The 26,921-nt window shown below is 36.5% G+C and overlaps 1 protein-coding gene across 7 annotated transcripts in view; it reads left to right on the top strand.

Moving 5' to 3' along the window:
- Positions 1-26,921, top strand: part of AKAP9 (A-kinase anchoring protein 9) — a 167,237-nt gene that overhangs the window by 43,233 nt on the left and 97,083 nt on the right. For 6 of the 7 annotated variants that reach the window (XM_019031100.4, XM_019031099.4, XM_019031098.4 and 3 more), the window contains exons 4-9: positions 5,806-5,859; positions 6,534-6,704; positions 8,273-8,428; positions 9,255-9,452; positions 14,511-16,898; positions 26,054-26,267. In XM_019031100.4, the coding sequence (XP_018886645.1) occupies positions 5,806-5,859; positions 6,534-6,704; positions 8,273-8,428; positions 9,255-9,452; positions 14,511-16,898; positions 26,054-26,267 (3,181 nt within the window). The remainder of the gene's footprint in view (positions 1-5,805; positions 5,860-6,533; positions 6,705-8,272; positions 8,429-9,254; positions 9,453-14,510; positions 16,899-26,053; positions 26,268-26,921) is intronic. The other variant, XM_055346591.2, reaches the window with a different exon arrangement.

The raw sequence follows: 26,921 nt of genomic DNA, 5'->3' as shown, positions 1-26,921 counted from the left end.
GGGTGAGGCGATGCCCCGCCCTGCTTTGGCTCGCCCTCCATGGGCTGCACCCACTGTCCGACCAGTCCCAGTGAGATGAACCAGGTACCTCAGTTGGAAATGCAGAAATCACCCGTCTTCTGTGTCGATCACGCTGGGAGCTGCAGACCGGAGCTGTTCCTATTCGGCCTTCTTGGAACGGATCCTCACAAATTTTAATTTTAAATATTGATTTGAAAAGCTAAAGAGGTCAAAAGATGGTGATTTTCAGGTTTTCTGTAGGAAAATGTTAATTAATAGTATGGGAAATTCTTGTTATAATAAGACAGTCTTCAGCTAAATTTTTTAAATTAAAAAACTGGTGGAGATTATCAGATTCCAAAAAATGTATTGAACCTATTTATCTGAGATGCCTAGTAAATATATGTTTTAAGGTAAGGTACAGATAGTATTTAAGTATAAGTACTACCGATAAAACTTAGAACAGTATTTATCATACTTGTTGACCATAGCTCGTGGTGAGAAATATATTTTACATACATGTTTGTAATTTCATATATATACATATATAGTTACATATATTTATAGTTATATACATGAATAATTATATATGAATAAATATATACATATGCATACTTTTTTCCAAACAAGTTTTTGGAAAGATACTTTTTCTTACAGTATGACATATCTTGTGATGATACAGTTTCTTGTTAATGTTGGTCAAAAAAACTAAATTGATGAGCTATCTTACCATGTGGAATAAACAGTGACTTAGAAGATTACATTGAAAAAAGATAATTATGAGCCAGGCACAGTGGCTCATTCATGCCTGTAATCCCAGCACTTTGGGAGGCCAAAGTGGGTGGATCACCTGAGGTTAGGAGTTCGAGACCAGTTTGACCAACATGCTGAAACCCCATGTCTACTAAAAATAACAAAAATTACCTGAACATGGTGGCGTATGCCTGTAATCCCAGCTACTTGGAGGGCTGAGGCAGGAAAATTGTTTGAATCTGGGAGGTGGAGGTTACAGTGAGCCGAGATAGTGCCATTGCACTCCAGCCTGGGCAACAAGGGTGAAATTCCATCTCAAAAAAAAAAAAAGAAGAGAAAAGATAATTATGAAATAATTTTTGACAGATTTGACCTGGTTCGAATTATAACCCTAGTAATATTTTGTGTGTTATGTATGGATTCACAACGGATTATACTTTGAGAAATTTATAGATTCACTATGTCTAGAGAAAACGTAGAAGTAAAGTTGATATTTGGTGAAATGTTTGATATGTGTCATCAAAATTGCTAAGATGGATACTAGTTGGATCTGTGATGCTCTAGGCTAGTTTTGAGGCTTGAATTCCTCCATTTAATGATATTAGACTGGCTTGACTCAACTAGAATTACAGGAGACTTCTAAGCCATATCCACCTATTCAGGAGGCAGAAAAATCATCAGTCGACCAAATTTATAACCCGAGAAATAAACTCATACTGTAATAGTTTTTATATTGGAACTTTTATGGAATTATCTCTCAATAACACACCTAAAAAATGAGATTTATTGGCTGGGCATAGTAGCTCACACCTGTAATCTCTGCACTTTGGGAGGCCAAGGTGGGAAGATCACTGGAGCCCAGGAGTTCGAGATTAGCCTTGGCTTCATAGGGAGACATCATCTCTACAAATTAAAATAATAAAATAAAATTAGCACGGCATAGTGGCGGGCACATGTAGTCCCAGCTACTTGGGAGGCTGAGGTTACATTTTTCAATGTAATCTTCTAAGTCACTGTTTATTCCACACGGTAAGATAGCTCATCAATTTAGTTTTTTTGACCAACATTAACAAGAAACAGTATCATCACAAGATATGTCACACTGTAAGAATAAGTATCTTTCCAAAAACTTGAGCCCAAGAGTATGATCACACCATTGGCACTCCAGCCTTGGTGACAGAGCAAGACCCCATCTCAAAAAAAAAAAAAAAAAAAAAAAGCCAGGCGATGGTGTGTGCCTGTACTTCCAGCTGCTCAAGAGGCTGAAGTAGGAGGATCCCATGCACCCAGGAGTTTGAGTTTGCAATGACCTAATGATCACACCACTGCACTCCAGCCTGTGTGACAGAGTGAGACCTTGTCTCAAAAGGAGAAAGAGAGAGAGAGATTTCTGGGCAGTATGTAACATTATAACTTCACTGCAATGCCATATTTGCAAAGTTTAATAATCTTGGCAGATCTAGATTGTATTTGGGTATTCTAAAATTTTGAAATCAAGTAGTTTTAATCATAGATCACATAATTATCTCGTATTTTACCTAAATATGACTATCATTTTTCTGGTAAATAGGGCAATAAGATGTAAGAAAAGAGCAGGGGGACTTTGGAGCCAGAAAGTCCTGTTTACATACTTCATCACCTTTGAACTGTATGAAGCTGGGCACATCACTTAAACTCTGAAATACAGTTTGTTTTTTTATTATTATTATACTTTAAGTTCTAGGGTACATGTGCACAACATTCAGGTTTGTTACATAGGTATACATGTGCCATGTTGGTTTGTTGCACCCATCAACTAGTCATTTACATTAGGTGAAATACAGTTATTTAAACTATAAAATGGGGGACGATAATATCTACCTGATATATTTGCATACCTCACAAAGTAGTTCACAAAATAAGCTTGAGAATGTTTAATATGTGTTTGGCATACATTAGATGTTCAGCAAAGCGTGGTTTTTTAAATTGCTCATCACTAGAAATACACTTTTCTTTACACTACATTTATATGAAATGAGTGATGATGATTCCCTTAATAAATTGTTCTCAGAAGGATTTCAGGTTCTGATAATATTTGATTAGAACTTAGTTTGTAAATTGTATTTATTTAGGTATATTGTGGGTTTAATGTTCTTGACTTCTGTGACTAGTACACTTATTGGGTTGGAAAATTGGTTCCATCTTAGAATTAGTCAAATAATATTATTCCAAGATCTCTTTTGTAGAAATAAGTATCCTATTATGTACACTAGAGAAATCGGACTAAATGAAAAATACTCTTCTTACAAATTAAATTATATGCAGTCATCTTCAATCATTAATGAAGGGACATTTCATGTCCAGAATACCATATTTACATGAATTGTTTTTGATACCCTTTGAGCAGGGTTATTTGGAGGAAGTTGGGAATACAGGCAATATAGAGTCAAGACAAGTAGATAAATATACTTTGCCATGTATAGGAAGATGAAATGATAGTAATAGGGTATTCACTCTTATTATAGATTTCATCTGATTATTGAATACTTTTTAACCAAGTGCTTGTATGGTTTATGACATTTATTTTAACCTCGTTAATTACTTGACTGCAACTCCATAAGTCATTTAGGCACACTGAACTCTTATAATTTTCATGAACTTTTATGAGCCACCAGATTTTTATTTTTTATGAAAATATTCAATATTAATGTTTTTAATTTATATATTTCCAAATTAAGTACAAGAATAAGGTATTAATCATAAATAAGGATGAGTTGTTCTTTTATGTTTCATCAACCTAATATTCACCACAAGGATGAGTTTTTATGTGAAGGCCATTTTATAGTCACATAGTGAAAGTTACCTTTCCTCTGATTCTTTCTGAATAGCAATGTTGTTATGATGTGATACCTCTATAAAACATTTTAAAATTTAAAATGTACCTCACTTGTACTTTCCTAGATCTTTAAGTTATCTGTACAGATAGAGTAAATTTTTCTGTGAATGCGGAAAGAATATATTAACATAGTCTGTAGGTTAAATAACTTCAACAAATGCCACAATAAAAAAGGACATTGAGAGAAGTTGAGCTTTTTTCAGTTGAAGGAGTCTGTTAATCTAATCTTCATGTTTCAAGTCATTTATTTACTTTCCTATGGAGGTTTACTTAGTGTTAGAAGACTAATATTAGAAGAGGAGATAAATACCCTTTAGTTATCAGTAAAATAATTATCTAAATTTAAAAACAGAATAATTTATTGTTAACTATTAATGATCCTGATATTCTGTTAAGTGTTCCTGTTCTAACTTTGGAATATAGTGTGTTTTAGTTTAGTTCTGGTGAATAATCTTTTATAGCCAATTTGTATGATGTTAAACTTTTCAGATTTATTAATATTGATAAGTTTTACATTTATTATAACAAATGTTTTGAAAAAGTCATATATTAATGGTATTTTAAGAATTCAATACATATGAGTTCAAGTATAACATTTGCTTATCTGAATTAGAGAAAAATTAAACAGCAGTGGCTAAATAAAGTACTAGATGAAACTATAAACATAATTATTATAAAATGGTAACTGATAACTGATTCATGTAATACTGACAGTTATTACAAACTGATAACTGATAACTGATTCATGTAATACTGACATAATCACTCCTTAAAGGAATATTCATTGCTTTATATCATATTTGAAGAAGCAGTAGTCCCCCATCCCTGTTTTTACTTTCTGTAGTCAACCATTATCTGAAAATATTAAATGGAAAATTCCAGAAATAAACAATTCATAAGTTTTAAATTGTGCCTTGTTCTGGGTAGCATGGTGAAATCTTGCTCCATCCCATTCATCCCACCCAAGATGTGGATCATCCCTTTGAACATACAGTGGATCTACACCATATACTCTGTCCATCTCATATTCATTTAGTAGCTGTCTACCTTATCAGATCAAAAAAACATAGTGTATATAGGGTTCAATACTATTTATGGTTTCAGGCATCCACTGGGAGTCTTGGAACATATCCCCTGTGGATTAAGGAAGACTACTGTATTCATAAACATCCATTTCGTTACACTGATAGGCTACAGTAAAATATTTTAGAGGACACATCAGAATGCTTCATTTCAGGATCAAGGAAAGCTAATTGCAGTTTAGAAGTATTTAATTTGAAAGTTATTGCAAATGACTTGATATTAATAATCTTTTAATTAAAAAAAATTTTTTAGAGACATGGTTCTCAGTATGTTGCCCACAGTGGAGTGTGGTGGCAATTAATAGGTGTGCCAGTTGTGCACTATATCCTCAAACTCCTGGGCTCAAGCAGTCCTCCTGCCTCAGCCTCCCTTGTAGCTGGAAACCAGCCAAATGGGAAGAACTCTTTTTTTTTTTTTTTTTTTTTTGAGACGGAGTCTTGCTCTGTCGCCCAGGCTGGAGTGCAGTGGCTCGATCTCGGCTCACTGCAAGTTCCGCCTCCTGGGTTCACGCCATTCTCCTGCCTCAGCCTCCCAAGTAGCTGGGACTACAGGCACCTGCCACCACACCCGGCTAATTTTTTGTATTTTTAGTAGAGACGAGGTTTCACCGCGTTAGCCAGGATGGTCTCCATCTCCTGAGCTCGTGATCTGCCTGCCTCAGCCTCCCAAAGTGCTGGGATTACAGGCGTGAGCCACCACACCTGGCCTAAATTGTTTTACTTGAAAATGAATAGGGCTTAATAAATAATTATTTGAACCATTTTAAGGAAGCCTTTCATAGAAGAGATTTTATTGAGGTTTATACTTCTGAAGAGCAAACAGAAACTGCACTTAGAACTTTAATTCACTTAAGTGAAAATGTATATATGTGTCTTTTGCATTGTAAGCACTCAGATGTGTGAGGAATGATTGGCATTTGAAATGGTCATTATGTCTCTTAGATATTTTAAATTAATCTCTGTATCTGTTTTCGCCAATGATGCATTTTCCCTAGGAATAAAAGACATACACATGAATACAGTTAACAGAAATATTGTTAGCTAAATAAAATTATGTCTAAGATCATAATATATCAGGAAATTGTTTTTATACAGGTAAATGGTTGCAGTTTTGTGATGAGAACAGGAAAGCCTACAAATTTATTAAGGGTACAGTATTTAAAACTACTTGTGATACTAATGTTGGATACTATTTAAAATCATCTAGCTTACTAACAAAACTTTTTCCTGCATGTACTTCTTTCTGTGTGTGATTTCAAATTAATTTTAATGTTTACTAAAACAAAGTTATCTACCATTTATTATAAAACTCAATTGTAGGCCAGGCGTGGTGGCTTACGTCTGTAATCCCAGCACTTTGGGAGGCCGAGGCAGGTGGATCACCTGAGATAAGGAGTTCGAGACCAGCCTGACCAACAAGGTGAAACTCCATCTCTACTATGAGTACAAAAATTAGCCGGGCGTGGTGGCAGCCGCCTGTAGTCCCAGCTATTTGGGAGGCTGAGACAAGAGAGTTGCTTGAACCCGGGAGGCGGAGGTTGCAGTGAGCTGAGATTGCGCCACTGCACTCCAACCTGGGTGACAGAGCAAGACTCTGTCAAAAAAAAAAAAAAAAAAAAAACTCAATTGTAACAGAATTTGCGGATAACCTGTTTATGTTCTTGAGGTAAATATCATGTTAACAAAGTAGGTTGCCATACCATAATCTTCCAGGTGGTGAGTGATGTTTTAAAGTGGCCCTTGCTATGGATTTCAGTATATGAATCTCTCTCCCTAAGGAATATTGCTAATACTGAATTCTTTAAAATCTTGGATTGATTTAGGAAGAAGAATTTGGTGTTGATGATTCTTATTCTGAACAAGGAGCACAAGACAGTCCGACTCACCTAGAGATGATGGAAAGTGAATTGGCTGGGAAGCAGCATGAGATTGAAGAGCTAAACAGAGAGCTGGAAGAAATGAGGGTTACCTATGGGACTGAAGGACTGCAGCAGGTATGTTTATTTTCTGTGGCTTTTGATTTGCTACTCACAAAAACAAAAACAGGAAATGTGAATAATAGTAGTCTTTAAAGATGGAGTTTTTAAAAATTTTTTTTAACTTTTTTCTTTTCTTTTCTTCTTCTTCTTCTTTTTTTTTTTTTTTTTTTCCATACAGGGTCTTGCTCTGTTGCCCAGGCTGGAGTGTAGTGGTGCAATCTTGGCCCACTGCATCCTCTGCTTCCTGGGCTCAAGCGATCCTCCCACCTCAGCCTTGTGAGTAACTGGGACTACAGGCATGCACTACCACACCCAGCTAATTTTTTGTAGAGACAGGGTGTCACCTCAGATTCCTGGACTCTCCTTGGCCTCCCAAAGTGCTAGGATTACAGGCGTGAGCTACTGTGCCTGGCCTAAAGAAGGAGGTTTTAAAATGGTAACTTAGTAGGAAACAGTGGCATGCACCTGTAGTTCTAGTTATTCAGGAGGCTGAGGTGGGAGGATCACTTGAGCCCACGAGTTCAAGTCCAGCCTGGGCAACACTGGGAGTCCCTGTCTCTTAAAAAATCAAACAGAAAAGTAAATGATAATATCACTCATAATTTTTGTCTTTATACATTGCATAAACAACCCTGTTTAAAAGTAGGATTTCATTAACAGGGTTAATATAACACAGACTCTTTTTTAACTTTATGATAGCTAGCCTGAAATCACTTTAATAAGACAGATGTTTTTGTAGTCAGCCTGAGAGAAAATTATGGTGCAAACCACATCAAAATATTATAACTTAAGTCCATTAAGAATGTCAGCAAGTTGGGCGTGGTGGCTTATGCCTGTAATCCCAGCACTTCAAGAGGCTGAGGCAAGAGGATAGCTTGAGTCTGGTAGTTTGAGACTGGCAGGGTGAAAATAGCAAGACCCCGCTTCTACAAAACATTTAAAAATTAGCCAGGCATAGTGGTGTGTGCCTGTAGTCCTAGTTACTTGGGAGGCTGAGACAGGAAGATCACTGCAGCCCAGGAGATTGAGGCTGTAGTGAGCCAAAATCACACCGCTGCACTCTAGCCTGTACAACAGAGCGAGACCCTGTCTCAAAAAAAGAACGGAAAAACGATGTCAGTGGGTCCTTGTAAGTAACCTCTTGTGGTTAGACTAACATCTGTGGTTAGACTGCCGTAACTGTCTATGGCAGTCAGTTATGAAAACAAGATGAAGTAGGACATTGATGAGGATGACAAAAATACATTTCAGTTTCATCCTCTTCAGAAACAAGTTGGAATTAAACATGTCTAGGGTGGTGTTGCCTGGGAACAGATTAGGGGCACCCCTAAATATAAAGGCACTTGTCCTTCTGTAACTAAATATATGGATAAGCCAGATCAATTTTTTCCTTAGTTCAGATACATTTTTTGAAGTTGATTTGGAAGCACCAATTTCTGTAAGTTAATAGTTTTCAAATGTGGAAAATACTGATTACAAAGTGTAAGAATTATGCCAATGTGTTTTGAATTCTTATTTTGAAAAAGTTACCTGTAATAAGTCAATTAAAAAAAATAAATCTAGCACTTACTATTTTCTTTTAGTTACAAGAATTTGAAGCTGCCATTAAACAAAGAGATGGCATTATAACCCAGCTCACTGCTAATTTACAACAAGCAAGAAGAGAAAAGGATGAGACAATGAGAGAATTTTTAGAGTTGACAGAACAGAGTCAAAAATTACAGATTCAATTTCAGCAAGTAAGTATTACTAATGCAACAAAATTCATTATTTTTTTAGTAATGAATTTTAAAAATTCACTTTCAAGAACAAATCTAAATTTGTTAAAAAAGCCATTTCGTATTACATCATGTATGAAAAATTAGTGAATATGTGTTGCTATATTAACCAGGAATTTAATTCATACTTCTTAAATGGTTCTCTACTAATATTTTCTTTTCATTTCCTCCCTGTCTCTATTTTGAAATCTTACAAATTGTGTAAGGTTGATTGAGGGTATTTCTGCAGAAATTAACCTGTAGTCACATCCTACCTTTGCCAATTCTGGTATGGTTTATTTTAGTTAGGTTCTAAATGATAACAAAACTAAATATATTCCATTTTCCTTTAATTAGAGCCACAGGAATCTAACTGCATTAATCAGAATTTCTGATGGCAAGTAGCAAAACAATTTGAAATAGTTTAAGCAAAAGGGAGGTATTTAGTGTAAGGATTCAGGCTGTTTCCAGAACCCAAGGGCAGAAATACAACCAGGCCTCTGAAAGGGATTGGAACTACAAACTGGAAAGCCATAGGGAATTCGGGAAGTACTGTCTTTGATGCCCCACTTTTCTTCGTATATCTGCCTCAGTCTCAGGAGACCTAGGTTCTCTGCTGTATCATGGAAAAGATAAGTTTATTGGCTCGGCTTGGGTATACCTATCTAGTCAGTCAAGGTAGCATGTTTGCTAGGGTCTCAAGCCTGCAAAGTTCCCAGAGAGCTATTGCAGGGACACCCCAAAGGTGTCTATTCCCTAATACAGTCACTTCAGAATGTAACGTTTTGAGGTTTCTTTCTATTTTCAGTTACAGGCTAGTGAAACTCTGAGAAACAGCACTCATAGTAGCACAGCTGCAGACTTACTACAAGCCAAACAACAGATCCTCACTCATCAACAGCAGCTTGAAGAACAAGACCACTTATTAGAAGATTATCAGAAAAAGAAAGAAGACTTCACAATGCAAATTAGTTTCTTGCAAGAGAAAATTAAAGTATATGAAATGGTATGTTTATTTTAAGGAAGTCAGCTAACTTGTAGAAGCTTTAGAGTTTCAAGTTTTTTATGCAAGTGGTTTTTTTTTGTTAGGCACATGAATCACAAAATTTCATAATTAAGCTCTTTGTGTAATTTATTTCAAAAGCAAATGGGAATCTCAGTAATGTAGTTTTTAAGATAATAGTCATTACTGAGTTCCCTAAAAGTGATCAGCCTATGTTAAACTGAATTAGCAGGAAAATACAAATTTATAACTATAGTTTTTTTTGTCATTTATAATTATTTCCACTTATTTTAGCCATGGTTGTGAAATTCAGAAAATATTTTCATAACAGAGAGAAATTTTATGGATTTTAATGAGAAAAAAATTGAATGTAGTCAGTTATCTTTATTTACATAAGTTATGTTCCATAAACTTAAGTGTTTCTGGGAACGCTCATTTAGCAAATAAGTTCTCTGGTTGGGGATTGGTGGGAGGAATATGTGTCCGTGTATGGGTGCGTATATTTTACATATATGTATATCACATTGATTATAATCTTAAATCATAAAACTACTCATCCTGGAAGATTCTTTTTCTTTATTTTTTAAAAGGGAAATCAAGGTTCAGAAGTGACTTGCCTGAGGCCACCCCACTAACAGGTGTCAGACTGGGATTCAGATCCTGTCAGTTGCCCCAGAGCTGGAGCTTCCTGTACTACACTGCACTACCTCGGGTCCTCTCCATCCCTCTGGTCCTCTCTATAAGGGATGAACAAGGCAGTGTGGTCACCTTGTTTGACCTCAGCTAGAAGTGTATGTCCAGCAACTCAAATTTTTTGTCACTCTGTGCACACCTACAAATGACTAAAAGCACCATGAGCATTGATTTGGGGGTTACAAATAAATTTTAGCAAGAACTCACAAATATGGAATCTACAAAGAATGAGGATGGATTGTACATGCAACATAATACTTTTTATAAACTTAGGAGGTTCTTCTGCAAGAGGTTGAGAAATTACCAAGACAAGAATATGGTTTGGATGATAATAATAGTAGTAGTAATTAGCATTTATTAAGTGCTTACTGTGTAACAGGCAGTATTCAAAGCATCTTATATTAACTCATTGAATCATCACCATAGGCCTGTGCAATAGAAGTACCATTATCACTCCTATTTTCTAAGTGAGGACACCAACACAAAGCAAGATGAGGTAAATTGCTCAGGTATACACAGGTAGTAAGTTGATAGAGCCAGATTTCAAATCTAAGTTGTCTGACTCCAGAGACTGCTTTTAAATAATAGGGAATGTACAAATTGAAGACAATGAAATTACGAAAAATACATGCTTTACAACTAAGGTAATTTAAAAATTATTAGGTAAATATTTACAGAACACCTATTTTTGTAGCAGGCCCTTGCAAGAAATACAGTGAGGCTTAAAATGTGCCCTTTTCTTCACTGGAACTCAGATGAGTAGGAGAGCTGTGGCATGTACAAAGGACACCACAAAACAGGGATAAGTGTGGGCAAAAAGTGCTTTGAAAGTTCTGAATAGGTCTGGCTTCGTAAGGGAAGAGATTCAGGGTAGGCTTTAGTGGAAGAGTTTCTATTTGAGGTAAGTTTATAAATTGGGACAACTTTTTAATTGTATTTTGTTTCCCCAACAATTGGCCTAATGCCTGGAACATAGTAGCTACTCAATACTTACTTCGTAAACAAGTGGGTAAATTAAGGATCTCAACTGATAGAAATGGGGAGGACATTTTAGATAGAGTGTGGAGTAGGCATAAAGACTCAGGATGAAACATGTTAAAAATCAGTAAGGAGCAAAAAATGGTGTAACTTGTCTAGAAACAGTAGTCTTTGAAAGTTAATCTTTCCAGGAGGTAAGAGTGGGAGGATAATCTAGGACTAGGTGAGAAGAGCCTGGAGATTGGATTGTATTATATTTACTCTGTGGGCAGTGTAAATTGAGATTATTTAAAATTCAAGTAATTCATTTTTGTAGGGGGAATAACCTTTGTTATTTGAATATAACAAGAATACTTTTATCAATCTGTTTTTCACTATATACATTTTTTTACATTTTTATTCTTAAGAAAATGAATCCCCCCAAGTAATAGTTCTATTGGCAGCTGAGACATTAGGGTCAGCTAAGGCATTGGGGTCACAAATGAAATGGTCTTGGTTTCCTACACCAGTGGTCCCCGACCTTTTTGGCACCAGGGCCAGTTTCGTGGAAGACACTTTTTCCACAGACATGAGGGAGGAATGGTTTTGGGATGACATCAGGCATTAGTTAGATTCACTTAAGGAGCTTGCAGCCTAGATCCTTCACATGCGCAGTTCACAATAAGGTTCGAGCTCCTAGAAGAATCTAGTGCCGCAGCAGATCTCACAGAGATCTCCCTGGTAATGCTTGCTTACCTCCTGCTGTGTGGCCCCGTCTCTAACAGGCCCCAACCGGTACCGGGTCTGCAACCTGGGGGTTGGGGACCCCTTCCCTACACAACTGTGTTGATGATCAAAAGCTCATTCTCATTGTCCTAATCCTCCAAACTTCCCATTGGTGCCGTAGCATAGTATTTCCCCCCATCTCAGGTGTATTTCTAAAAGATAGTGTATTCAACCACAGGGATTTTTTTTTTTTTTTTTTTTTGTAGAATTCAGAGTAAGTGGTTTAAAACCATGTACTTTGAAATAAGTGATACTAAGAAAAATAAACCATAAGTGTGTGTTGTTTAACGGTTGAAAGAAGAATTATTGTTGGTTGTTATTATATCAGGTGTTGGACAATTTTGAATTAAATGATTAAATGATACTGTTTTATGAAGGCCTCACTCCCCTATATAAATCAGGAAATAGAAAAGTTAGACTTTATAACATTAACATTTTTCAAACTTAGTTGCTTATTTAACAGTTTAACTGGAATTGACCACCATGAACTGATTTTACTTTCTCATAGATTCCAAATGTGTTATAGATTTCTTTCTAGTATGTAAATATATTACTCGTATATATTAATAGTACAGTAAGAATAAAATGCTTTAATAGGTGATGTTTTATTTTAGCATATTCTGTGAGATAGAGGAAATAATAATATTTATATTATTGGATGTATGGATTGGATGTATGTATTGGATTATTCATAGTATGGATGAAAACACTGGGATTAAAGGAGATTAAACTGATTTATTAATATCCTATTGTAGCGCAGAGTTTGAAGTAAGAAGGCTCAGGACTTGGTAATAACATGGTAATATTGGGTGGGATATGTGATACCAAGGCAAAAGCTGATAGAATTTTGCCCAAGAGGCTGCATAGGATAACATTCATTGCCTTGGTTAATTTATATAGTACAGAATCTGGCCTTCGACTTGTAGGTTCAGAAGTCTGATTTTTTTTTCCCCTGTCAACTGAGACGAGCTACCTCAGAAGTAAACTCAGATTTTTCAAAGTTAACGAGGCTAATTTTTTTTGTTTGTTTTGAGACAGAGTCTCGCTCTGTCTCCCAGGCTGGAGTGCAATGGTGAGATCTCAGCTCACTGCAACCTCTGCCCTCTGGGTTCATGTGCCTCCTGAGCCTCCTGAGTAGCTGGGATCACAGGCGCCCACTGCCACGCCCAGCTAGTTTTTTTATTTTTAGTAGAGACAGGGTTTCACCATGAGGCTAATGTTTAAAGCTTGAATAAGATTATTAATTTACAATGAGAAATCATTATCACAGAGACCTAAATATTTCAAGTTCATTGGATTTTATATTATTTCCATGGGCAAATGAATTTTAAAAGCCACATAATAATTAGAAAGTTATTTAGTGACCATGAGATTAAAAGGTTGTAGAGGAATCAGATGTTCAGGGGCATTAGGCTGAGATAACCTGATCTATCTATCTCACAGTAGGAATGGTCATGCCTATAGATGGGAATTCTTAAATGCTGTTTGCTGCAACCCCTGACATTTCTTTCTACATTTGGTAATGTTTTTTCTAGAGCAACCAAAATTCTCAAAGGCTGTACTTGAATGGGCACTGCCAACATTTCCCTCTGAGGCTTTTCTTTTTCTCAGCCTTGACGTTTCTTCTTTAGTTATGTTCATTCATTCATTCATTCATTCAAGGCACCTTTAAGTCCTGTTTGCCTGGGACTCCTGTCTCTTTAAAATGATTTTACTTACCTACTTATGTCCTGATCCATTCTGTAGATTTCATGTATTTATTTGTTTTTGAGACTATAGCCCTCTATTACTGACAGAGGCAAGTAAGTTACTGAAGCAAAACTTTGACCTAGGGCCTCTGCTTGACTTTGTCATGCTGAAGTAATCACCATAACAGATATGCCTTGGCCTGTGTCTGGGCTTAGCCCTATCTCCATTCCAAAATAGAATCCCAAATAAGAACTGGGGGAGAGTATCTGCTTTGCTTTGAAAATTCTGTTTAAACCAAAAGTCCTAGGACCAAGTTGTTATGCCATAAACGGTATAGTTGTCTTAGATGTCACTTGAGGTTCAGCCTTTTAAGCATTGCATATCTCTGAATTTCTGACTGACTTAAGAGCCCAGGACTGAAGTTAAGACAGACCGTTAGGAGTCTGTTTTTGTTGTTTTTCTTTTTCCATAGCCCTTGCCCATGACACACATTGAAGTCACCAGAATACATGTGAGGAACTTTTATTTATTTTTATCTTTCTGAATGTGTCTAGAGTATATGCAGTACTTTAGCTATAGAGAATACTAAATATTTAGAATGTTGATCAGTTAATAAGAAAAATAAAAATATAATAGTTTGGAGACATCTAAAATCAGACTGGGTTTTTAAACTAAAAATTTTAATCACAGAAATGTTAAGAGAAATTTCTTCTAAGAAGGCCAAAACTACAGTAGTGTTTGCTCACAAGTAGTGTTGGGTACACGAGTTCTAAGTCTCATTATTGTGGAAAAAATTGAGGGGCAGGACCAACATTTACTTTTTGTAGAATTTTTTAAAAGAGAAACTTCTATCAGTCTTTTGGTAATGAGATGAAGCAGTATAATTTGCCAGAAGCTAAAAATGCCATTCTTACATTTTCATTTTTTTTCCTAAAGGAACAAGATAAAAAAGTAGAAAACTCAAATAAAGAAGAAATACAGGAAAAGGAGACAATCATTGAAGAATTAAACACAAAAATAATAGAAGAAGAAAAGAAAACTCTTGAGCTAAAGGATAAATTAACAACTGCTGATAAATTACTAGGAGAATTACAAGAACAGATTGTGCAAAAGAACCAAGAAATAAAAAGCATGAAATTAGAGCTGACTAATTCTAAGCAAAAAGAAAGACAGTCTTCTGAAGAAATAAAACAGTTAATGGGGACAGTCGAAGAACTTCAGAAGAGAAATCATAAAGACAGCCAGTTCGAAACTGATATAGTACAACGAATGGAACAAGAAACACAAAGAAAGTTAGAACAACTCCGGGCAGAGCTGGATGAGATGTATGGGCAGCAGATAGTGCAAATGAAACAAGAATTAATAAGACAACACATGGCACAGATGGAGGAAATTAAAACACGGCATAAGGGAGAAATGGAGAATGCTTTAAGGTCATATCCAAATATTACAGTTAATGAAGATCAGATAAAGTTAATGAATGTGGCAATAAATGAACTGAATATAAAATTGCAAGATACTAACTCTCAAAAGGAAAAACTCAAGGAAGAACTAGGACTAATTTTAGAAGAAAAGTGTACTCTACAGAGACAGCTTGAAGACCTTGTTGAAGAATTGAGCTTTTCAAGGGAACAGATTCAGAGAGCTAGACAGACAATAGCTGAACAAGAAAGTAAACTTAATGAAGCACATAAGTCCCTTAGTACAGTGGAAGATTTGAAAGCTGAGATTGTTTCTGCATCTGAATCCAGAAAGGAACTAGAATTAAAACATGAAGCAGAAGTTACAAATTACAAGATAAAACTTGAAATGTTAGAAAAAGAAAAGAATGCTGTATTAGACAGAATGGCTGAATCACAAGAAGCTGAATTAGAGAGGCTGAGAACACAGCTTCTATTTAGTCATGAAGAAGAGCTTTCCAAACTGAAGGAAGATTTAGAAATTGAACATCGAATAAATATTGAAAAACTTAAAGATAATTTAGGCATTCACTATAAACAGCAGATAGATGGTTTACAGAATGAAATGAGTCAAAAGATAGAAACCATGCAGTTTGAAAAGGACAATTTGATAACTAAGCAGAATCAATTAATTTTGGAAATTTCAAAGCTAAAAGATTTACAGCAGTCTCTTGTAAATTTAAAGTCAGAAGAAATGACTCTTCAAATCAATGAACTTCAAAAAGAAATTGAAATACTCAGACAAGAAGAAAAAGAAAAGGGTACACTTGAACAAGAAGTTCAAGAATTACAACTTAAAACAGAATTGTTAGAAAAACAGATGAAGGAAAAAGAGAATGATCTTCAAGAAAAATTTGCACAACTTGAAGCAGAGAATAGCATTCTTAAAGATGAAAAGAAAGCCCTTGAAGACATGTTGAAAATACGTACTCCTGTTAGCCAAGAAGAAAGATTGATTTTCATAGACTCCATTAAGTCCAAATCCAAAGACTCTGTGTGGGAAAAAGAAATAGAAATACTTACAGAGGAAAATGAGGACCTCAAACAACAATGTATTCAGCTAAATGAAGAGATTGAAAAGCAAAGGAACACTTTTTCATTTGCTGAAAAAAACTTTGAAGTTAACTATCAAGAGTTACAAGAGGAGTATGCTTGCCTTCTCAAAGTAAAAGATGATTTAGAAGACAGTAAAAATAAACAGGAATTAGAGTATAAAAGTAAGCTTAAAGCACTTAATGAAGAGCTTCATTTGCAAAGAATAAATCCAACTACAGTGAAAATGAAAAGTTCTGTCTTTGATGAAGACAAAACTTTTGTAGCAGAAACATTGGAAATGGGTGAGGTTGTTGAAAAGGATACAACAGAACTCATGGAAAAACTTGAGGTAACCAAGCGAGAGAAATTAGAGCTGTCACAGAGACTGTCTGATCTTTCTGAACAATTGAAACAGAAACATGGTGAGATTAGTTTTCTAAATGAAGAAGTTAAATCTTTAAAGCAAGAGAAAGAACAAGTTTCATTGAGATGTAGAGAGCTAGAAGTCATTATTAACCACAACAGGGCAGAAAATGTACAGTCATGTGATACTCAAGTAAGCTCTTTATTAGATGGAGTTGTGACTATGACAAGCAGGGGTGCTGAAGGATCAGTTTCTAAAGTAAATAAAAGTTTTGGTGAAGAATCAAAAATAATGGTGGAAGATAAAGTTTCTTTTGAAAATATGACTGTTGGAAAAGAAAGTAAGCAAGAACAGTTGATTTTAGATCACTTACCATCTGTAACAAAGGAATCATCACTTAGAGCAACTCAACCAAGTGAAAATGATAAACTTCAGAAAGAACTCAATGTACTTAAATCAGAACAGGTATGTTTACTTCTTCATATATGGTAAAGCACAATGAAAAAAATGTACATTTCACACTAAGGTTTCACCTTCATAAAACATAAGTTCATATCCTTACAAGAGAATGAAAATGAACCCTCTGATGTAATTTTAACTTGAGCCTATCATTTATTTATCATTTAAGTACTTTTTTTTTTAACCATTGTTGCCTTTCTTTCAGTTAATATCTATCTTGTATATTCTGCTCAGGAAATAAAACGCTAATGGATTCAGATTTTCTTTGGAAAGACAAGAGTTTGTGTAACTTTGTGGAGAATCTCAGCATTAGAAAAGTTATTAATTTCATTTTGTAATTTTTGTTATAATCTCAAAGATTGGTTTCAGTGTTTTTATTTCATAGTGATGTTTTCAAGTCTCCACAACTGAAAATGAACTCCTAAGCTTTTTAATAGTCTCTATAGTTGTTAGGTGGTTATGAAATTATATTTTCCTGGGAGAAAAAAAAACCTTTGATTTAAGTCCTAGAGTTTTTTCAGAGTCTTTATTATACCTGAAGGGGAAAAAACAGTATTAACTCTAAATATAGTTAAAGAATTATATGTATATAATAATAGATCACTCCTGATAATTTATATTTGCCAGATACTGATATTAAAATAACAGGAAAATTCTGCTATCTACAATGTAATGGTGCTAACTAAAGTTTTATGTGTTTCTTCATTTATCTAACATATTTATTGACTCTCTTGGCAAGTATGAATACAGTGGCCAACGAGAGAGGTTTCTGGTCTCAAAGAGCATATATTTTAGTGAGGGAGGCAGATGATAAATGAAACAAGTAGGATAGTGAGAAATAGTGATAAATTCTATGAAGAAGTAAAACAGGATAATGTGATAGGGAATGATGGAATTATTTCTGAGGGCTCTGTTCTGTTCCATTGGTCTATATCTGTTTTGGTACCAGTACCATGCTGTTTTGGTTACTGTAGCCTTGTAGTATAGTTTGAAGTCAGGTAGCGTGATGCCTCCAGCTTTGTTCTCTTGGCTTAGGATTGACTTGGCAATGTGGGCCCTTTTTTGGTTCCATATGAACTTTAAAGTCGTTTTTTCCAATTCTGTGAAGAAAGTCATTTCTGTGAAGAAAGTCATTCCTGATGGGAATGGCATTGAATCTATAAATTACCTTGGGCAGTATGGCCATTTTCACAATATTGATTCTTCCTATCCATGAGCATGGAATGTTCTTCCATTTGTTTGTATCCTCTTTTATTTCGTTGAGCAGTCGTTTGTAGTTCTCCTTGAAGAGGTCCTTCATATCCCTTGTAAGTTGGATTCCTAGGTATTTTATTCTCTTTGAAGCAATTGTGAATGGGAGTTCACTCATGATTTGACTCTCTGTTCGTCTGTTGTTGGTGTATAAGAATGTTTGTGATTTTTGCACATTGATTTTGTATCCTGAGACTTTGCTGAAGTTGCTTATCAGCTTAAGGAGATTTTGGGCTGAGACGATGGGGTTTTCTAGATATACAATCACGTCATCTGCAAACAGGGACAATTTGACTTCCTCTTTTCCTAATTGAATGCCCTTTATTTCTTTCTCCTGCCTGATTTCCCTGGCCAGAACTTCCAACACTATGTTGAATAGGAGTGGTGAGAGAGGGCATCCCTGTCTTGTGCCAGTTTTCAAAGGGAATGCTTCCGGTTTTTGTCCATTCAGTATGATATTGGCTGTGGGTTTGTCATAAATAGCTCTGACTATTTTGAGATATGCCCCATCAGTACCTAATTTATTGAGAGTTTTTAGCATGAAGTGCTGTTGAATTTTGTCCAAGGCCTTTTCTGCATCTATTGAGATAATCATGTGGTTTTTGTCTTTGGTTCTGTTTATATGCTGGATTACATTTATTGATTTGCGTATGTTGAACCAGCCTTGCATCCCAGGGATGAAGCCCACTTGATCATGGTGGATGAGCTTTCTGATGTGCTGCTGCATTTGGTTTGCCAGTATTTTATTGAGGATTTTTGCATCGATGTTCATCAGGATATTGGGAATGATGGAGAGGGTAGTAACAACATTAAATATGGTGGTCAGGAAACGTCTCTAGGAGGAATTGACATTTGAGCTGAAATCTGAATGACATTGAAATTAGAGCAATTGTAAAGACACGGGTAAGTTTAAAGAACAGAATGAAGGCTTGTGTAGTTGAGTTTGAGAGAGCGGGAGAGTGGAAGAAGAGTTTGAAGGAGGAAGAAACCAGACCTTGGAGAATCTTGCAGACTTTGGAAGCCATTGGAAACTTTTCTCTTTTTATTCCTAAATATATCATATTTATGATCTTATATCAAATGTCGAGATATTTTATATTTATGATTTATATCAAATGTAGAGATATTTTATATATTTAATTGCCTAAATAGAGTCAAGAAATTCGAATTGCATAATGATTTTTTTTTTTTTTTGAGACCAAGTCTCACTCTGTCACCCGGGCTGGAGTGCAGTGGCGTGATCTCAGCTCACTACAACCTCCGCCTCCCGGGTTCAATCAATTCTCCTGCCTCAGCCTCCTGAGTAGCTGGGATTACAGGCATGCACCACCAGGCCTGGGTAATTTTTGTATTTTTAGTAGAGACAAGGTTTCACCATGTTGGCCAGTTTGGTCTCAAACTCCTGACCTTAGGTGATCCAACAGCCTCGGCCTCCCAAAGTGCTGGGATTACAGGTGTGAATCACCACGCCTGGCCAAATTGCTTAACTATTAATGTTCTGTTAAATGTCTGGAATTGTTTTCAAAACTAAAATGTATGGCAGTTACTTGTGAAAATGTCACACATCTTTTAAAATTTTTTAGGAAGCATTTTTGGGAGAAGACCTGAATTTGACCCTCAGATGGTCAAATTTTCTTATTAAGAATTCTAATTTTCTTTTTCTTTTTCTTTTTTTTTTTGAGACAGGCTCTCACTGCCGTCCAGGCTAGAGTCTCATGGCGCAATCACAGCATCCTGCAGCCTTGACCTCCTGGACTCAGGTGATCCTCTCACCTCAGCCTCCTGAGTAGCTAGTATTACAGGCATGCACCACACACCCAGCTAGGTTTTTGTATTTTTTGTAGAGACAGGGATTTGCCATGTTGCCCAGGCTGGTCTCAAACTTCTGGGCTTAAATGATCTTCTTGCCCTGGCCTCCTAAAATGCTGGGATTACAGGCATGAGTCTTTGTCGCCAGCCAGAATTCTGTTTTCTGTACTAAAGAGATACTAAAAAGATACTTTTGATGGCATTCAGATTCCCTCTATTTGACATTGACTACATAAAGTAAAGCCTGTAAACTTCCTGCCCGTTCATCATTACCAAGACAAACCTTTATTGATGGGAAGGGAAGTTCACAGAAGAAATCGAGCAGTGACTTACACAATAGTAACACCTAAGAGCAGCCTAAATATGCTTGAAATAATGTGGATGCCACACAGATATCTCTAATACACTTAGGTAGTTTGGGCAGAAGGAGAAAAATAAAAACCTCATAGAAGTCTTTTCAGTGTTGGGATGCAAGGAAGAAGGAAGAGTGGCAGGAATTTTATAGATACTGATTAATTATTGATGCTGGGAGAGGTCATAGATTGAAGTGTATGTGTTTAAAATTGAAGATGATTATTAGAATCAAAAGAGATACCGGAGCTTAGAAACTACAGGAGGAACCACTAGAATATCAGCTCCTTGAGAGCAGGGACCCAGTCTCCTGTATCTCTAATGCCTAGAATAATGTCTGACACATGATAGGCAGTTAATAATTTTTTTAAATGAATGAATGAATTCATGAATAAAAGGGGGGGAATAAATAAAGCCCACTTACCAAGAACCAACAGTGAAATAGCACAGGCCTTCATGTTAGAGTCAGGAAGAAGATCAGAATAGCTTTTGTCACTTGCTTTTCTATTGTGTAGGTCCTAACCATTGCAAAGACAAAAAGATGTATGAATGGAGAGAAAGATACTTAATTGTCATAATTCCCATGTATAATTAAATTAAAAATTAAGCATGAGAACTGAAATTCTTTTTTTTTTTTTTTTTGAGACAGAGTCTCACTCTGTCACCCAGGCTAGAGTGGATCTCAGCTCACTACAAACTCAGCCTATCAAGTAGGTGGGATTACAGGTGGCCACCACCATGCCTGGCAAATTTTTGTATTTTTAGTAGAGATGGGGTTTCACCATGCTGGCCAGGCTGGTCTTGAACTCCTGACCTCAAGTGATTTATATCTTTAATGTAAAATAAATATGAATAAAACAATGTAAATAAAATTATAACACTTTAATGAAGGATAGGAGACTTGAATAAATGAAAAGTCTCATTTCTGAGTGGGAAAATTTGAATATTGTAAAAACCCAGGTTATCTCTAGATTAATCTGTAATCCTTATGTAGTTCCATTCCAACTCACAATGAAAAGTTACTGAAATTCAACTTAGTAATTGGTTTATAGTTTATCTGGAGAAGAAATGCACAAGAAGAGTCAAGAATATTTTTGAAAAACACAGAATAGTAATTGGTGTATAGTTTATCTGGAAGAAGAAATGCACAAGAACAGTCAAGAATATTTTTGAAAAATGCAGAATGCATTTAACATGATGTGTTGAACAATTTTTAGCCTTAAATATATTGATTTTATAAATACTGAAAACAAGTTAAGCTGTTAGTTCTAGAGGCTAGAATATCAGAGCATGTAGACTTAAGTAAAAAGAAGGAAATAATAAAGAACAAAATAAGCAAAGTTAGAATAACCAAAACAGGAGGAAAAGTTTTCAAGGATTTTGAAAGTTTATTATTTGAAAACACTAGTGGCTGGGCGTGGTGGCTCACACCTGTAATCCCAGCACTTTGGGAGGCTGAGGTGGACAGATCACAAGGTCAGGAGTTCAAGATTGACCTGATCAACATGGTGAAACCCCGTCTCTACCAAAAATAAAAAATTAGCCGGGCATGGGGGCGCGTGCCTGTAATCCTAGCTACTCAGGAGGCTGAGGCAGGAGAATTGCTTGAACCTGGGAGGCAGAGGTTGCAGTGAGCCGAGATCACGCCACTGCACTCCAGCCTAGGTGACAGAAAAAAAGAAAAGAAAAGAAAACACTAGTAAAGTATTGGACTTTCAAGAATATGGGCCAGCGGGCGTGGTGGCTCATGCCTGTAATTCCAGCACTTCGGTAGGCCGAAGTGGGTGGATCACAAGGCCAGGAGATCGAGACCATCCTGGCTAACACAGTGAAACCCCATCTCTACTAAAAATACAAAAAATCAGCTAGGCATGGTGGCATGCGCCTGTAATCCCAGCTACTCACGGGGGCTGAGGCAGGAGAATCCCTTGAACCCAGGAGGTGGAGAATGCAGTGAGCCAAGATCGCATCACTGCACTCCAGCCTGGGTGACAAAGTGAGACTCTATCTCAAAAAACAAAGAATATGGGCCAGGTGCAGTGGCTCACACCTGTAATCCCAGCACTTTGGGAGGCCGAGGCAGGCAGATCACGAGGTCAGGAGATCAAGACCATCCTGGCCAGCATGGTGAAACCCTGTCTCTACTAAAAATATGAAAAATTAGCTGGGCATGGTAGCGTGCACCTGTAGTCTCAGCTACTCTGGAGGCTGAGGCAGGAGAATAGCTTGAACCCTGGAGGTGGAGGTTGCAGTGAGCTGAAATCACACCACTGCACTCCAGCCTGGCAACAGAGCGAGACTCCATTAAAAAAAAAAAAAAAAAAAAAGAATATGATCGGGAAAAAAAGACATAAACCAAATGAGGCTTGGTGCAGTTGCTCACACCTATAATCCCAGTGCTTCGGATGGCTGAGACAGGAGGAGTGCTTGAGCCCAGGAGTTCAAGACCAACCTGGGCAATATAGCAAGATGCCTGTCTCCACAAAAAATTAAAAAATCAGCCAGATGTCTGCAGTGAGCTATGATTGCACCATTGTACTTCAGCCTGGGTGACAGAGTGAGACCCTTTCTCTAAAACAAACTAACAAAATCAAATGAATGAAAATCAAAACCTACGTATAGATACCATAGAGATTCATAAAAGTCATAAAAGAATACTATAAATAAACATCCATCAACAAATTTGAAAATAGACATAAACTGGATGGTTTTCTGGAAGAATATAAACTACCAGAATCAACTCAAATAGAAATATAAAACCTGAATAAACCAATAACAATTAAAGAATTTGAAATCATAGAGATTTTCCCTCTCTCCTCTCCTCCAACCAGAAATATTAGACTGAGACCATTTTACAAGTGAGTCTTACCAACTCTCAACGAATATATAATTGCTTAATAAAATAGGATTAAAGAGAGAGAACTAGGGGGAAGAAAAGAAGGAAAGAAGAAAGGTAAGCTAGACAAAAGAAAAACCCAGTTATCTAATGAGACTGGTACAATATTGATATGAAGACCTGATAAGAACACTACAAACAAATAAAATTATAGATGAATCTTACTTATGAGTGGTTGTAGAAATCTTAAATAAAATATTAGCAAATTATTCTAAGAATGGAAGAATAGTTCAACATCTGAAAAATCTATTAATGTAACCTTCACATTCATAGATAGCAGGAAAAAAATCCATATGATAAATTTTATTTTTTATTTTGTTTTGTTTTTGAGATGAGGTCTTGCTCTGTCACCCAGGCTGGAGTGCAGTCAGACAATCACATTTCACTATGGCTGCAACCTCCCAGGCTCAAGTGATCCTCCCAATTCAGCCTCCCAACTAGCTGGGACCACAACAGGCACATAGCACCATGCCTAGCTAAGATTTTTTAAAACATTTTTTTACAGACAGGAGGATCTCGCTGTGTTGCCCAGGCTGGTCTTAAATGTAGGGGATTGGTCAGGGCGGTGGGAGATAAAGTTATAGGAAATAGATACAAACCTTCTTGGGAGGCCGGGAGGTTTGCATAGCTTCAGTGAAAGATTTGGTTGAAGGCAGCTGAATTCTCTTAAAAGCTTAAGGCGTAGCTACATAGGAATATAAGGGAGTTTATCTAAAGAGCTTGTTTACTCATGTGGTCCTAAGACCAACCTTTGATCATTCGCAGGACTGTTCTCTCTGGGGAGGGCGACCAGATTAATTACCCACAAGTGTGTTGACTCAAAGCCTTTGTCATTAAATCTATGCTGAATAAATGCCCGCAGGGCCAGCTAGTCAGGGCGTGCACTACTGCAATTCTTTTTTGTGAGCGGCCCAGCCCCCTAGCCACTCTTTCACTGAATACTGGTGTCTGAGTACGTTATTCATCTGTTATGCAGCCTGACTCTGCAGGTCAAACCCTGGCACTTAAACTCCTGGGCTCAAGCAGTTATTCCACATTGGCTTCCCAAAGTGCTGGGATTACAGGAGTGAGCCATCATGCCTGGCCTTATTTTATTTTTTTAGAGACAAGTTCTTACTCTTGCCAGGCTGGAGTGCAGTGGCATGATTATAGCTCACTGCAACCTTGAACTCCTGGACTCAGGCAATCTCCTCGTCTCAGCCTCCTAAGTAGCTGGGACTACAGGCACATATTACCACTCCTGGCTAATTTATTATTATTTTTTTTAGAGATGGGGTCTTTCTGTTGCCCAGGCTGGTCTTGAATTCCTAGACTCAAGCAATACTCCCACCTGAACCTCCTGAGCAGCTGGGATTATAAGTACAAGTTACTGTGTCCAGCCCATATAATCATTTTAATACATATTGGAAAAGAATCCATGAAAAACTAATAACTCATAATTTTTTTTCAATGGAGAAAATCCAGAATAGAAGGGAAATTTCTTAACCGCAGTAATTGTTTTCATTAAAACATTTAGCAGATAACATTTGTAATAGTGAAATTTAGAAGCATTCCCATTAATATCAAGTATAGAATAAAATATGATAGAAGCATTCCCATTAAAATCCAGTATAGAATCAAGTATAGGATACCCACTTTCAACATCACTATTTCAACATTGCTTTGTAGTTCCTAGCCAATGCAATTTGACAAGAATAAGAAATGAGGTAAAGAATATGAAAACTTATTTATGAATAACAAAATAAACCCTACATAAGATGCTTTGAACTTTTGTCAAGAAAATTATAAAACACTGAAGCATGTAAAGACCTCACTATATGCCAATATGTACCGTATTCATAGTGGAAAGATGTAAAGAAAAATGTCAGCTCTCTCCAAATTAATCTCTGTATTCAGTGTACTTCCAGTCATAATTACAAGGAAATTTTTCATGGATCTTGAAAAACTGATTATAAAATTGATATAGACAAGTAGATACTCAAGAATAATCAAGAGAACCCTAGAAAAATGTATTGCATCTGACAGCAAGATTTACTACAAAATCATAATAGACAATATGGTTTGATGCTAGGATGAACAATTAGGTCAGTGGAGCGTAATGGAAAGCCCAGAAACACATTGAGATCCTTGTGAAATTTTAATATATAGGAAAGAGACCCTACAAATCATCATTTGTTTAATAATACTGAGTGAGCCTCTACTGCATTCTATGCACTGTTTTAGTCCCTGGTGACATAACAGTGAATAAAAACAAGTAGTAGGCAGGGTGCGGTGGCTCATACCTGTAATCCCAGCACTTTGGGAGGATTGCATGAGCCCAGGAGTTTCAGGCCAGCCTGGGCAACAGAGTGAGACCCCATCTTTACCTAAAAATAAAAAGTTAGCTGGGCATGGTGGCATGCACCAGTAGTCCTAACTACTTGGGAAGCTGAGGTGGGAGGATCGCTTGAACCCAGGAGGTCAAGGCTGCAGCGAGCCATGATTGCACCGCTGTGCTCCAGCCTGGGTGACAGAGTGAGTATTTGTTAATTTGGGTTGTGAGTACATAAATGTTTATTACTTCATTATTTCCATGTCTGTACATTTAAAATCTTTTAGAACAAAAAATCAAAGATGAGTCATGCTAGCTATACCAAATATCACAATTTAGTATAAAACTGAGGTAATGAAAACATTGTGCTACTTTCCTTGAAAAAGAAAGGTAGATCAATGCAACAGCACGAAGATAGAAAAAAAATTAGACTTCAGTTCTCATGAATTTTTAAACTCTTGTAGTCAGTATATGCAAAAAAAAGTTAAATTATTTTATTTGTCATTTAAGAATATTATAATGTTTACATATGTTTACTTTAAGAATGATTTAAGGCTACAGATGGAAGCCCAACGCATTTGCCTCTCTCTGGTTTATTCAACTCATGTGGATCAGGTTCGTGAATATATGGAAAATGAAAAAGATAAAGCTCTTTGCAGTCTTAAAGAAGAGCTTATTTTTGCTCAAGAGGAAAAGATCAAGGAACTTCAGAAAATACACCAGTTAGAGCTACAGACTATGAAAACACAAGAAACAGGTAAAATGGTTTCTGACTTATAAGTACCATGATCCAAATAAGTATTGGATAGAGCCCACCATTCTATAATTTTTTCCTTGTCATAGAACCCACAGAGGAAGGTGATTTGTTTACCAGTTGTTGATATAATCACTAGACATTCATTTAAGTGCTTGAGAAAGCTAAAATCATTTTCCCATAGGAAGTCACAATCCATTGCGAAAGCATATATAAAATAAACAATTTCTCCAACAGAAGAATGAATAGAAAGAATGGGAGGAGAAAGGAGAAACATCTAGTACTTCCTGGCAGGATGAGTAGGGTGAGGTGGTAGACAGTGGTGGGGTTGGAATTTTAAGGCAGGCTCTGGAGTCTTTAGAATTGAGGTGTAAGGGTACACCCATTTTGGAAAATTGAGAGTTCAAGGTGTGTGAGAAAGTAGTTGGGGTTACAGCTGGAGAGATGGGCAACAGTTTGATTAGAAAAAGTTTTATTCTGAAAGAAGCATGTATAAGCCTTATGCTGTTGGTGATAAGACCTACTGCAGGATTTTAAGTAGAGTAACACAATATAGTTTTTATTTTATGATGACACCGCTGCGGTGAGTTGGGGGAGGTAAGAGTAGTGATTAGAACGCCAGTTAAGCAACTAAAGCTGTCATTTCCATAAACAGTA

Source organism: Gorilla gorilla, chromosome 6 (genome assembly GCF_029281585.2).
Source record: "Gorilla gorilla gorilla isolate KB3781 chromosome 6, NHGRI_mGorGor1-v2.1_pri, whole genome shotgun sequence".
Classification (NCBI taxonomy): domain Eukaryota; kingdom Metazoa; phylum Chordata; class Mammalia; order Primates; family Hominidae; genus Gorilla; species Gorilla gorilla.
This window is presented reverse-complemented; position numbering and strand designations above follow the sequence as displayed.